Genomic DNA, 15,043 nt, shown 5'->3' on the forward strand with positions numbered 1-15,043 from the left:
TACATTTCATATGGGTAAAAATATAGAATAGTTGGATTTATATGTCATAATAGAACCCACTCGGACCAAGCTTTACTTTCTTCCTGGCTGAGTTTTTAACTCTTCTTTTTCCTTCATTGCCACTACTTTCACTAGATGAAGTTACTTCTTCACTACTTTCACTTTGTTCTACTCTTCTCTTCTTCTTTGGTGTCGCTTTGGTAACTTGCCCTCTGCTTCAAGTTGTTGCATCTTTGCCTCATGTTCACCTAGTATGTTGTAAATTTCCCATGTCCTTTTTGCCTTTGGGCTCTGGTCGCCCATCTCAGGTAACCAATATCCTAGAAAGATTTTGTCATAGTTTGTATTTGAGTCGTCGCTTATTGTTTGCATGACTCTTTCCTGAGTTTCCGGTTCAAGCTCTTCAAATATAGCTTGTCCATATGGAATAAGCTCGTTTCCAAATATATGTTTTTGTAGCCATTCTGGTTTTCTTTCCATGTTACCAATAATATCTTTTGTGAATGGGAAAGCTTTTACCCAACGTTTCAGTCTTGCGTCATTTATTTCTGTAGTTGGTTTTATTTTGTCATGGAACATGTTTTTCAATACTAACATTTCATTTGGTACTGTCCATTTGAGTTTTCTTAAATATTCATCCCTTCTCGGTTCATTGTCTGCAAAGTAAGTTTTTATGACATTTTGCAAACTTTCGTTTGCAAGGTCATGTACAATAGGTTCTCTTCCTTCTCTCTCCCTAACTCTCTTTCTAAACTCTTCACCAAATATACCATCTCTATGGTTCTGTGTAGTTCTTTGAGATAAATGTTCTAGAACGTCAGGTGTTATATTTCCCTCAGCCATGTTCATTTCATACTGGTCCAAAATATCTGCATCTTTCATATCTTTCAATGGCATTAAAGCCGCGCTGAAAATACCAGCTATATCTGGTTCACCATTCACTTCCATTGCGTCTACAACTTCTTGGAATTGAGGTTGTAAGTTTATGAACCACCTATCCGGATTAGCTTTATGACCTCATCTCATTGTAGTTCCATAGTCTGCAGAAACAAAAGTAGGTTTGTTTCCATATTGGTTAGGTTCTGAATGAACTTTAAACAATGTTTCATTTCTATATGTTTTGTTGAAATTTAACCTTTTATTTTCACCGAGTTCAGCCAAAGATTGAACGTTATATGGTCGTAAGTAAAAAGGATTATTGTATTTGCGTACATTATCTTTCAGTACTTCCATTCTATGCTGAATATTTTCATCTGATGTTGGAGTCTTTTGTATGTCGGTAAACATTTTTCGATATCCTTCTACTATGTCAGCCGAATTTTGCTTAGACTCTTGGAAAGATTCCATATCTCCTCATACACTTGTTGAGGGTCAAGATTTTTCGGCTGTTCCAAATCTTCATCTAGTTCTGTGAAGTTAGTTTCCAAAGGAGGGACTTGTTCGTTTCCTTCAGGCTCTTCTAGCTGTTGTTGCTGAACTATTTCTTCCGTGTCTGGTTGTATCTGAACTTCTTCCTGTGGAGTTTCTTGTACCTCATCTGCTGGCATTTCATATATTCCGAGACCGTTTTTAACAAGTTCCCTCTCTAAGTCATCCGGACTCATAAACCTTTCTTCTTTCGTTCCGTCTCTATTTTTTACGCGTTTCATGAAGAGAGTTGAATTATCATTTAGCTCTGACATCAAATATCTCGGAGTAAATTCATCCATGTCATTTGGATGATATGCTATTAAATCATATCCCTTAGCGAGCTTGTATTTTCCAGGTTTGAGATTATATCCGATTTGATGCTGAACCATAAAGCTAAATAGGTTCGGGTCAGTATTTCCTTCCTTGAACTTTCTAATAGCTTCTTTATATCTGTCACTAAAGTCAAGAGTATCTGGGTAACCATAATCTTCCTTAAGCATTTTTAAGAATTCTTGGTTTCCTTTTTCTCTACTTCTTTTATGTCTTTGCTCTGTTTGTGGTTGCTGTGCTGGTTGTGGAGGTGGTTGTTGTGTTGGTTGTTGTTGTGGTGCTGGATTTTGAACTGTTGGTTGCTGTGTTGGTTGTTGTTGTGGTGCTGGATTTTGAACTGTTGGTTGTTGTGTTGGTTTTGGTGCATGCCTGTGTCTGTGTCCATGTGACGATGTAAATGTTTTAGGTAGTCCTGGTGCAGGTGCTTCTCTTGGAGGGTTTGGTGGTATATAAGTTCCACCAGCTGGCACATATGTTCCATCTGCAGCATAATGTCCTACTTGACTTTTCGTTTTTAAGAAAGCATTTACTAGGTCTGTTTTGGTCTGTTGTAACTCTTTTTCTTGACTTTCCACAACAGCTGCTCTAACGGCGTCATAGGCACTTTGAACTGCCTGTCTCGTTGCTGCATCTGTTATTTTCGTCATATTTTGTGCTACTTCTCTTAACTCTTTGTCGAAACCTTCAGACTTCAGTTTCTTTCCAGATGAGAAGTCGTTCACTAGTTTCACCTTACTATGAAGAGCTTCGAAGGCATTCTTAAAGTCAGCATTCATTAAAGCTTCATTTGAACTGTCTTCATCCGCTTGTATTTTTGTCCTTATTGACCCTATAAGTTGGGCTGCTTTGGCGTTGGCTTGGGCATCTAACCAGTCATTATTAGCTTTTATATATTCTGCGCTTTTCATTGCCTTTTGCATGGCTGCGTCGTTATTTTTACTTTCTTGTGCTAAGTTTTCATACTGTACGGTTTGGTTTTGCAACTGTAAAAGTTTTTCTGCCTTTACATTTGCTTCAACTTCTTTTTTATACTCATCGCTATCCATATATGTCTTCATGGCTTTTTGTTTTATCTCTTCATCTTTCAGTACTTTATATTGAGTAGTATGGTTTTTCAAATTTATAACATCTTGTTCCATTTTTGCTACTTCTGCTGCTTTTTCTGACACTTTTTTCGCATATTCCTCTGTACTTAGTTCTTTCAGTTGTTCTTCTTTCTTCTTTTTCTCTACGTTTAACTCATTGAGTTTCTTTGTGTGTCTGTCATATTCTAGTTTCTTTTCATTTTCATTTATTTGTTTCTGTATGTCTATGTTTGACTTTTTGACATCTGTTATTTGATTTTTGAGTGAACTCAAATTCATTTGACTTTGAGGGTTATAAGCTGTTCCGTCTGCAGCTCCACCATAGCCTGCCATTTTCGCTAAAAGTGCCGCTCTTAAACCTCCACTCTGTGCACCAATAACTCGGTTTAAAAGCATAGGGTTGCTTGACATTTGTTGCAACATAGTGGGGTCATTCATCATTTGTTGTTGCAACTGTTGTTGTGGTGTCAGTTTTACTATTGGATGTTTCAATGCTCCCTTCCTCTTACGTATATTCTTACGTAGCTTACGTGGCATTTTAAGTGAAGTTAAAAAGCGGTTTTTGACAGATGTTTATATGACACTTTTTGTTCAGCTCAAAAAACTACTTGGTCAAAGTGTTGTCGGTTTTGTAAAATATTTGTTATATTGTTCTATAATTTTTTTAAAGTACTCAAATATATACTTTAGAAAAGTGGGTCTATCTCTATGAGCGTTGACGATAGACCATTATTTGTTCGAACAAATATATACTATCGTATGTTAAAAATATTTTGACAAGTGTAATGTTCGTGTAAAGTCCATCCAGTCAAAAGTTTGTCCGATGGTGAAAAATATGTATTTAAAAGTCAAAATGTGAAGTTATCTTCTCAAATATTTGAGATGGAACGGTTTGCCAACGGAGACTTTTCAATAAAATAAAATTATAGATGGGGTCTCCGTTGACGAAAACGGTTTATTTCAAACTTTTCTATGAGTGGTCCGAAAAAAACAGTTCATTTTTCATAATGGAAGGAAGAACAAGTGTCGCAAACAATTCGTCGACTACCTCTGCAGTTAAAGTTCCTACAACTTATGTCTCACCATTCTCAAAACCCTTACGACCTCCTATAATACCAAAGCAACTTCCTCATACAATTGCAAACAAATTGTCCAACAATTTGAGTTCTTCTTCTCAAAACACAACAGAAACAACTCAGCCAACAGGTCAGGCAACAACAACTATCGGAACAGAAGCATTTTCAGAAGAAGTTCATACCAATCAGACTCCAATCGAACATACAGAAACACAACCACCCGAAAATACAGAAACACATCCAATCGAACATACAGAAACACATTCTGCAATGACCACTAGGTCGCAAACACGATATATCGCCTTTAGCAAACAATTTAAGTCTCAAATTCAAGACACACAAGATAGAGACACTCCTCTTTCAGAGAAAGTTCGTAGAAAATACGCAAAGAAAAGGTTCGAATTGTTAGATAAGTTAAATGAACAGTGGGGTTCAGAAGACAATCGAGATTATAACGAGATGTTTCAAGCTGTCATGGATGCCATTCAGCCTTTTGAAAACGAAATCAAAGACCCTGGCGTACTTGTTGACATGTTTGCTTCATATTTACCTGTTACTGCCAATCTCATAGCGTTGCAAGCTATTGACCAGTTCATTCACTTGTTTCCAAAGAACTTGCAGAAGCATTTACAAGAAGTTAAAATTGCTGAATTTGTCCGTATATATCCAAATTCATACAATTATTTGGAAGAATTGAATGAACATGGTGAAAGGTCATTCTATTTATATTTCTACACAAAAGACAACCAGTCAAAACGACTATACTGCATTGAACCTATGCCTCAATTCTTAGACAATTTCCACGTTATAACAACTGTTGCTTTAGATATTCCTGCCAGAGTTCCATATGGAGGAACAGTAACCATCTCAAGCTTTCCCAAGGACTATAAAGGAAAGCCTCTCACAATTGCAAAATTCACACACAGCAGTTGCCAATTTGTTCAAGATGTCGAGTTCCATTTCCTCAACAATACGACTTTCATCATAGAGACTCCTCAAGAAGGTATATACAAAGTTTTCATCGCAGGATTTGTTGCTCCCAATGGCGAAGAAGAAGTCGAAGAAATCCTCACCTCAGAGAGCGAAGAAGAAGAAAATTTCCAAGACATTCAAGATTCAGAATATACCGAATAAAAAAAACAATTTAAGACTAAAAATTTAATTTTATTATAATATTTTTATTTTTTTCATCTGGTCTTTGTATCATTCCTCCTCTAGTTTCTCCGGGGCTAGAAGGGGCGCAGCCCCTGGAAGCCCCACGCACCTGACCTATATCCAAAATAAAAAAAATTAATTTCATGTCCGCAAGACTTCAACTAGAAAAATAAATACATTATATTATAACAAATCTATATCAAGCATTAAAAAATCATACTTCATTGCATTCAATTTGTCTGGCAAATGATGTCAGAAGTTCTCAAAATTGTGAGAATCATAATTAATTTACCATCTACGTTAATTGAACATTTCATTTGTACAGATTGTAATATTACGAGTATCGCGCCATAAAAGAGGCTTTTCTTTGTATGTTTTATAAAAGCAATCCCAAAGTTTGTATGGAGCTTGCGTTCTGTTGCATTTTTGGTTATATGGTTTACACTTCGCACGATAGAAATGAAAGATTTTGGTGTTATTCCCAAACTTTCTGAAATCAAATTCGTTATATTTTTGAGGGAAAACTATTCTTGAGTCTATAAACATTTTGTTTAATACTCTTTGATCATTGTACCAACGGCCCATGTGTCCATTGAGCCATTTCAAGTATTCAATGGATTTATTCAGAATATTATCATTTATGTACTTAAAATTATTGAATACCATAACACCGGCGTTAAAGTAATTTTTGAATCCTTCAAATCTTCTTGCAAAATCAAAAACTACGATTGCAGATTGGTTGTTGAAATCATGGAAGTACATATCTTTAATATCTTGTACTACAATTGCATCTCCATCTAATTGTAAGAATCTTTCCATTTCAGGATGCGCATTAGGAAAAACAATTCGAATATAAGTGTCGTACCCAACTATCCATATTCTTTTAGTCAAGTACCGTGTTTGGTATGTTTCGAAATAGAATTTTGTATTAAGGATTGGGCGTTCTGCAAAATGAGTTTTATATTTTGGTAATAAATCTGCATTGACAGTTGTAATATAAAAGGAAATATGTTGATCTGGATGTGCATTGACTACGGCGTATATAGCTGGTCCAAGATTGAAAAGGTCTCCTGACCATGACAATAAAACATTCATGTTACTGTGGAATTCTCCATTATACGTGATACCGCCAATAGTTGAAAACAAAACGATGATAAATACTGATTCAATGACTAATATATATATGGAAGATTTTTGAAATATAAAACCAAAACTCATTTAACCCTTGACGTCAAATTTTTGTGGCTCGCCAAGCTCTGTTTTAGCTTGATTTTCATAACACAATAAGATCTCTATATTGATATGTTATCTCGAAATCAAATGAAAGTCATGTTTCATATTCATTTTTACTATTCTTTAAATTCTGAGTATAATGAACTTCGTTTTTGTCGATGTCTTTTTATATCTCACCCTGTATCTTTTCTTTTTAGTAACTCAAACATGGTATAATCCTCTGTTGTCATATGTGTGTCAAAAAAGTGTTTGCTATAAAAGGGAAAGTACCGACAAATAACCGTTTTTCGCTGTCAGATTGATTTTTTATCAAAATATTGTGTATGCTATTTATTTGGAACTACAATAGCGAAAGTAAAATATATTGATATTGCCTGTTGAAATGATAAAGTAAATAGCATGAATATTCCTGAGATAATCATAAATATAAAAAACGATAATTGGTGTTTGGTCGGACGATAACCTTAAAAGATATGAGTTATGCTCTGGTTAAATTATGGACAAATTTTGGATCAATAACATTTTTATCCTTGCTATGTATATTCTTTTCAGTCATTTTTGGTACTTCAATAATTGAAACAAGCGGATATTCACAAGTTATTGGCCCTGGATTATCAAATCTTAAACCTGATCGAGAATTAAGTAAAGACAAATACTCAATCATATACCTAAGTAGTTTCCGTCGAATTCCAATTCTATCTAAAATATTAAACTCACTTTTAAAGCAAGAATCTAAGCATTGCGAAAAAATTTACATATATTGGAACGATTTCAAGCATTCAATACCGGCTCCTAATTTAACTGCATATAACATTTCAAACTCTACAGTTCCTATTGAAATAATTGATACTGAAATGAGAGAACTTGTTGCTCGATTTTTAATACCCCAAACCCTCGAGACTCAGACCATATGCAATATTGATGATGATATTTTCGTTAATTTTACAGCTTTAGACACTGCTTTTGAAGAATTTAAACGTAGAGGCTTTCCATTGTCAGTTTTCGGAAATTACGCAACTCTTTGGAGAAAAGGAAAGTATAGCTGGAAGAGAGGCCGTGATTTCAACATTGTTCTTACTGGACTTTCCTTTATAAACGTAGATTTGTTTGAAATCTATCATTCATATAAATATAAAAGCGTAAGAGACTATTCGGCTGAGAAAAACAATTGTGAAGACTTCATCATGAACTACGTAGCGTATGACGCTTTCGGGAATCGCCCTATCTATTATAAGATAAAGCACCACCTTCAAAATACAATTGGGCTGTCAAGAAGGCCTTCAAACAGCAAAGCAAGAGTAGAATGCTTGAAGTTCCTCGATAAATCTTTCGATTTCGTTGAAATCACCAGAAATACTTCAGTTCCAATTCAAAAATAATTATCTCATCAAAAAAATGGCACCTTTAGAAATTTATATATGTATTTGCCTGATATAAAAACCTATCATTTATACGCTTTTGTTATTATCTCATAGTATTTAAATGACATAAGGTTATGTTAGTTGCGAGTATCTAGATATGAATGTTGTTAATAAAACATACATATAAAAGCAAAGGATCCCTTATTCACAGGGATTCATTTCTATGACATGTATGTCCTTGCAGTGTTATTATATATAACTCAACATTCATTGATGTATACATAGCACGATGGAGGTGAAATATATTGCCACGTTGGGGTCCTATAGCTCCAATGAGGAGCTTCACTCTAAGAGATGACGATTAAATTGAATTTTGGTAAAAAAATCGAATTTATTGAGTGACTTTCTTCAACATAATCGACAATCTCACAATGAAATATGATATTCAAATTGTGTTCGATATATATTTATAATAAAATTGAATAATCAATTTTTTAATGGTGGATTTGAATAATCACCGCTTTAGTTTACAACTATTCAATTTTCTGCACTTCGAGGTCTTTTTTCTCTTGATAGAATAGATATCATTCTGCATAAGCATGACTATAACATGACCATATCATTATCTACCTATCTGTCGTTTCAGATATCAAAAAGAAGAGATTTGATCAAAACCTTAAACATTGGAGTTTTCACTGAGAGCCCGCTGATCAAGATTTTCAAAATTGGCCCATCCGATGTTCATTTTTTATTGAAATAATATGTTTAAATATGATTAAGAGTCTATATCTTCATTATTGAAAAAAGTCAACAACCCAAATCTAGAGGATTTTCTGCGATTCACCACACAGTGAATCGCATATTGGAGTGTATTTGAATACTTTTTTTGAAAATTTGCACATAAGATGGCAACATATCATTGATTATAGATTTCATAATAATGGTCGCCAATTCTTAGTTTATATACCATTTTTAAAGCAAAAGTTAAAAATTGAATAGTTGTAAACTAAGGATGTGATCCCTTAACCATTTCTTACATCATCCCACAAACACAATAACAAAAAAATGTATAACACCCTTAGTAGGTACTATATGTTGATTTGTCATAGCTTTTTTCCGAACATAAATATCTTATGGCAAACCCAAATTTTAGCTAAAAGTGACAGGGGAAAAAACGTTTAGTATTAAAAAAAAGACCGATGAGAGCTTCGTTCGAAATATAGAGGGAACTGAGAATGCGCAACCATTCTCAGGGAATATTGGATGCTATTCCCGTTCCCTCTGTATGGAAAATTGAGGTTTTCAAAGGGAGTTAAAGTAAAAACAAATTTATACTAATTTACTTCAAAATACAAAAGTATTTGACAGCTAAAATTAGTTACTTTAGCAAGCCTATCAATACCCTTTTACGATTATTGCTACTTTTTCGAAATAAAATAAATTTATTATCAAAAACCTTTTTTTTCTTAGTAAAAATAAAAATGTTATTTTATATCAAGTTTTTATTCATAAATTTTTATAATGTTGTATAAATTTGAAGGTGGAAATCTGTAATAATTTTATCTTGAAAAGACTTGGCATTCTCAACAATGAATTGAGGGGTATTGCATCCAAATTCTGTAATTTGCGTGAGAATACTAAGCTTGATTTCCGTTGGGATACTTAATTTCGAAAAATACTGGGTCATTCGTTTTTGAACCTTTGCTGCCTTGACAACTTTATCAAGTAGGTCATCTAAACCCAATTGAAGCGTATTTAAGTTTGCTGATGAGTTAACTATTAACGATTTAATTTTATCAGTGAGCATTATACATTTTTCTGTATCCAGTCTGATTGTAGACTTTTTTGGCTTTTTTTCAGATGGCAACGGATTTGGAATTTTGTCTCTGAGCCGTATATCTTGAGAAATTCTGTAATAAAATGAAGGAACGATAAAATCGATTAATTTCATCACAAATCGATCAAATCTCATGAAAATTGTTCCGCCAAAGTAGTAATATTTAATTTTTTTGTTAATCGATTCTGAAATGTTATTTGTGAGAGCTAAATTTTCATCTCTTTCAGCGGCTGTCCATCTTTCTTGGTTTGATATCCATTGATTTTGTATGTATTTTGAAAATTCTGGGAATTTTTTGGCTATTTCCAGAATTTTTTTGAACGTTGGTTCAATCCATTCTTTCTTGCCATTTCTGCCGTATGCAAGATAGTTCATTTTTGTATCTAATATCAATTTGTCTGAACTCTCAAATGCATAATCTTTCAAATTTTTTCTGAACGCCCTCATTACATGAACTGCACACCAATGAAGGATAACTTCTGGAAAAGAGTTGATAATCGCATTTTCGATTTCTTGTGCACAATCTGACATAAAATATTTTGGTTTTACTTTTGCCCAGTTAAAAAATGCCTTGAGACAGAATGCAATATTTTCTGAAGTGTTTGGATAAACGACAAATTGAAAAATTGGGAATGCATGTGTATTTGGAAATTTGGCTGATATCATGTAAAACAACATTTTAAATTCAAGTAATGAATGGGTTGCATCAATAAAATGCTCTTTCACAATTTTGATTATGTCCAGAAATTTGAAAGAAGCATAATAAAAGATTAATTTCTTTGGTTTGTTGTAATTATCGACATCGAAATAAATTAAATCTTTTGGTGACTCTTGTTCTTTGATACCCTTAAATAATTGAGTTGACTTGAATTGATTATCATCGTACTTTTGAATACCTTTGATCTTTTTATTTCCTTTTTCCTGAATTGTTTTCATTTGATCTGAAGATGCATTCAAAAAAGATGGCCTGTTAAGTGGATCATCCAGATCAAGTTTTTTGTCGCATTCAATTTGAGCCATTTTCGGATCACCCCCCTGTTTTATAAAATTAATAAGTACCCGACGATAGCATTGTGATAATGTGTGGTATTTCTTTGTCTCATCTTTGATTTGATTGTGATTATGTGTTCCATTATATTCTGTTAGGATATATTCTTCATCATCCTTTAGAAATGAGATACATGCTTCACATTTATCTGCACTGCACCTGAATTTTAATTTTGTTCCCCCTAAATTTGGATTTTTTTTTAATTGATATGGACAACCTGCATGGCATTCGTTATCAATGACAGCTTTCATAGCATCTATATAAGATAGCCTTTCTTTAAGTTCGCATGGTGCATCGATATGCATCAAAAAAATGAAATGAAATTTCAATATCAAAAAAAGCACAAAATTTGAAAAAATTCACAAATCTCGGTTTCTGAAAGAAAATGGCCTCTTAAACTTTGTGCATATATTCATCTATAAGACACATTGTATCCATATATTATTTAGCCAACACAACTTATCTGGTATCGAGAAAATTCAAAAAAAGCACAAAATTTGAAAATTGCTCGGTTCTACATTCAAAATAAATTTCATTAATTTTTACGTACATATTAAGGTACTTATCTTCTACATATATAATCTTCATTAGATATATACATGATAAATAAAATTCATAAAACATTAAAAATCAAAAAATTAGATGAACCTTGGCAATTAAACTTTATTAAATAATAGTTGTTTATAAATTATATTATATTATCATTTAATATTATTTTGATAATGAAGATTTTATTTTGCAATAATATAAACGAAATTTTTTACCTTATGAACTTTTGATGGAAATATGCAAATTTAAAATAATAAAGAAAGCCGCGAGCGAATCGAGCGGCTTAGGTCTAAGATTTTGATTCAAATCTTTGCTTATATTCCTTAAATTCTTTATGAAACTCACAACAGTTCCATAAAAAATTTTAAATTCTAAACTGTCGAAATTACCGATCGGTAATCACACCCTTCACGGGTGTGTCACTTTTAGCTAAAATTACCCCTACTCAATATCTTATCACCTCAAAATTGAGTAATAAAGAAGATGATGTCAGGAGTGAGATTGTAAACCATTCAATTTTCTCTTAATTTCAACACCAATGAGTGACAAAATGTCTATGAAATCCCTGAATGAACTTATTTCTCAAAGTTAAGACCCGTTTATTTGTCCTAATCTCTATAATGGATATGACGCTGAATTTTTAGAACTGGCACTTTTCTAAATATGATACAGACTAAATCCTTTTGCATAATTTTCAATGTAATACTTATTTTTCTTTCAATATTCGCACTCAAACTAACTGATTTCATTATTATTTCTGACTTTAAAGTATCAATTGTTTCATTATTGGCGATTCTTCAACAAATATCCGCAAAGGCAGGTTATCACAAAGAAATTCCCGAAGATTCAATAATAGATATCAGAAAAATAAAATGGGCTAACGACCCAATGAATACAGAACACACTCTTTACATTCAAGATAATTTCTCTTTTAAAAGCTGGGGAGGAAAACATCAAAAGATCTCTAATATAAACAATAATAACCTATTTCATTTAAGGAATTGCTATGTTTCTGGAAATGGCGCGATATTTTATAAGAACAAGTTTATCTTGGGTTCTGGAATTCCAGGAAAAATACGATATTTGTACCAGCCGCTTAATGGTTCAGTTATAGGTACAAGAGATCTAGTTATCAGTATCGGACACTACTATTCTACAATTTACGGTCATTTCATACAAGATAGTCTTTCGCCTTTAATGGAAGTTCCGAGTGATATTTTACAGCAATCCACAGTTACAATTTGCACGCATGCCAAGTTAATAAACGAATTTTTCCCAACATTAAATATTTCTAAAGAAGTTCAACATTTGAGCCCTAGCCAATGGCTATTTGCGAAAGAATTATACATAAATATTAATCCAAGACCCCATATGAATCATCTTGGACCTTGTTTCCGTAAATTAACTTTATTAATCAGAGAAAGATTTAATTTGACAAGAATTGTCCCTTATAGATACATTATCTCGCAACGAAAAACAAGAAATAGATTCATTGGTAACTTTGATAAACTATTTAACGCAGTTAACACAACTTATCCAGATTTTCCATGGGAAAAAGACTACCAAACGCCAAGGCCACTTAACGAAACAGTGAAATTCTGGTCAAATGCAAAGATATTCTATGCAGTTGCAGGAAGTAACTACTTTAATTGTGTTTTCTTCCCACAATCTGTTGTTGCAATCATTGTATTCTCAAATGTATATGACATTTCAGCACTTGGAGCTATAACATCAAATAATTTTCGAACAGTTCTGTACCAAGAACCATCAATGAAACATTTCTCTGCAATGAAGAATAATTTTAATATTACAAGAGCTTTACTTGCGTTTAAGATAGCTCTTTATGTCCAAAATAGTCATACCTGGCCAAATGAACCAAATACGGCTCTTTTGCGCTAATTTGTTTTTGTTTTTATTTTTAAATATTTTTAAAGGTAGTCTCACGAAAATACGTTATTTTCCCGATGCCTTGGAAGCAGCTTTGCAGGTTACCCGTAAGGTAACCAGTAGAAGTTTCTGAGCAAGGATGAAGAAGATTAAAGAGCCTTTTTATTGCAAACGCTATATTTGTAAGTGTCTTTGTAGAACTTCTCATAAATTCAAAGATTTCCAAAAACGAATTTTTAGATTTTGATATAATAAATGATATTTAAACAAATTATAGATGTGTTTGCAATTAAAAAAATCCGAGTTAACTACAATATCTTCAATTTTTGTCGTTCACTTTTTCATGTCATACTGATAGCAAGAATACTCACCCAATTTGGTGACACTTCATGATAGTTTGAAGTAAAAAAAGGCCACCGTTTTTTTTATTTGATATCGTTATCTAAATTTTGTACAGAAATGAAATAAATTATAATATGAAACGTGTGTTATTATGCTTGTTGGGAAACAATTCAATACTTATGTCTGAATGAAATGATTATTTCTACGAGATTTTTCATATTCAGCTAATAATGCTATCAAAATCAAATAACAATAAAAAGTTATTTTGTACATAATGTAACTTAATCTTTAATACTATATAGAACTTCGAAATACTACTAAACGGTGCGAGTTACGCGATTAAATACCTTTTTTTCGATCGAAACTTGAAAGTGAGGATAACTCAATGGGTAGGGGTATGGGTTCGACTTTTTCTATTGGGCAACTATTTTTTTCTTTTCATTGTTTCAGCATTTTTTTATGCGATTATGCATAATTATTTGATTTCCTATATATTCAATAATAAATTTGTTCCGAACTCTTAACAAATAAATAAATTTTTAGAATATTTAAATTTATAGCTCCCTACATTAATATAAAGTGTTCGAATAGTTCATATATAGTTTCTTTAAAATAATTTGTTTCATTTTAAATTGGTTTGGCACAATGCTTGACATAACATGCACAAAGCTATGCCATTTTAAAATATGTATATCAATCAAGCCGATTAAGTCCATCCTAAACGAAAATCATCGATACTCATGAATTTATGATAGTCGTTCTTGATATAATTGCGCGTTTTAAAAAAATGCTTACTTTTGAACACAGAACTTATCTATCCATATTTATCAATGAAAGTTTATAAGATGCATTAATGACAAAACCTTACTTTATCAATTATAATCTTATCGTAAATTTCAAACTACAATACTGTGGGGCAAATATTAAATAACCACTATGTTGCGGATTTTATGTAAGTCTGCAAACTGTAAAATGTAATTAAACACAAATAAAAAAAAATGTAAATTTTAATCGAGAAATTTAGCAATCTTGAAAGCCTTGATCGGCATCTTTTACAAGATGTCAGTAATGCATATTCAATAACTATGAAAATCTAGCCAAGCATGGATTTTTTTCGAAAAAAAATTATATTAAATTTCATTTTTCATTCTTTATACAAGTTTTAACCTTTGGTGCAATTATATCCTATCGCAAATGCATTATTGACGTTATTACTTGGATACTTCTTCATAACGCTAAATCTTCAAATTAGTTATGTGTTTGTTACTAATAGAAGTTGGAAAGGTATTAAAAAAGGAAATGTTAATAAATATACATGTTTAATTAAAAAACAAACAAGAATAAATTAAATAATTTTATTTCTTAGGAAAGTCTAAGTTTTGTAATAGATAAATTGCTTTTTGTGTCTCTTCTTCATCAATTTCTGGATGTTGATTCTCAGGTGGCGGACTAATTAAAACATCATGGGCAATATCAAACCTTGTTTTAGTTCGTTGGCAGAAGGAAAATGATCTTCTTGTATTGGCGTTATTAATGATTGAAAATCATCAGTTGATTCTGCATTTTGGGAATTTTCCAAATTTTCATTTGGAAAATTTGAATTTTGAGATTGAATTCCTTGAGATGTAGAATCTGTAGTTGTAGAGTTTTCTGTAGAAGAAGAGGAATTTGAGTTTGCGAATTGTAGTATGTCATTGAAATTCTCATAAAGAGGTGTTTTGGCCATCGGC

At 32.4% G+C, this 15,043-nt stretch overlaps 3 protein-coding genes and 1 pseudogene across 4 annotated transcripts, besides 3 other annotated features; 1 reads left to right on the forward strand and 3 right to left on the reverse strand.

Annotated features, from left to right (window-relative positions):
* Positions 1-172: 172 nt before the first annotated feature.
* TVAGG3_0184660 lies at positions 173-1,347 on the reverse strand (annotated as a pseudogene). The gene has a single exon. A coding segment is annotated over exon 1 (1,175 nt).
* Positions 1,348-1,796: 449 nt separating this feature from the next.
* On the reverse strand, positions 1,797-2,798 carry TVAGG3_0184670 (protein of unknown function, DUF4106 family; the record flags this gene model as incomplete). Its single annotated transcript, XM_051225770.1, has 1 exon — positions 1,797-2,798. A coding segment is annotated over one exon (1,002 nt), but the record flags the coding sequence as incomplete, so codon positions are not given.
* Positions 2,799-4,222: 1,424 nt separating this feature from the next.
* TVAGG3_0184680 (attachment subunit-related family) lies at positions 4,223-5,035 on the forward strand (the record flags this gene model as incomplete). Its single annotated transcript, XM_051225771.1, has 1 exon — positions 4,223-5,035. A coding segment is annotated over one exon (813 nt), but the record flags the coding sequence as incomplete, so codon positions are not given.
* Positions 5,036-8,785: 3,750 nt separating this feature from the next.
* Positions 8,786-8,815: a terminal%2Cinverted (terminal inverted repeat of MuDR-3_TvMULE3 transposon ID:TVAGG3_0184690).
* Positions 8,786-11,531: a mobile genetic element.
* TVAGG3_0184700 (MULE transposase domain-containing protein) lies at positions 9,167-10,840 on the reverse strand (the record flags this gene model as incomplete). Its single annotated transcript, XM_001327199.1, has 1 exon — positions 9,167-10,840. The coding sequence occupies one exon, from the start codon at positions 10,838-10,840 to the stop codon at positions 9,167-9,169; it is 1,674 nt and encodes a 557-aa protein (XP_001327234.1).
* Positions 11,502-11,531: a terminal%2Cinverted (terminal inverted repeat of MuDR-3_TvMULE3 transposon ID:TVAGG3_0184690).
* Positions 11,532-15,043: the final 3,512 nt, after the last annotated feature.

Source organism: Trichomonas vaginalis, chromosome IV (genome assembly GCF_026262505.1).
Source record: "Trichomonas vaginalis G3 chromosome IV, whole genome shotgun sequence".
NCBI lineage: Eukaryota > Parabasalia > Trichomonadida > Trichomonadidae > Trichomonas > Trichomonas vaginalis.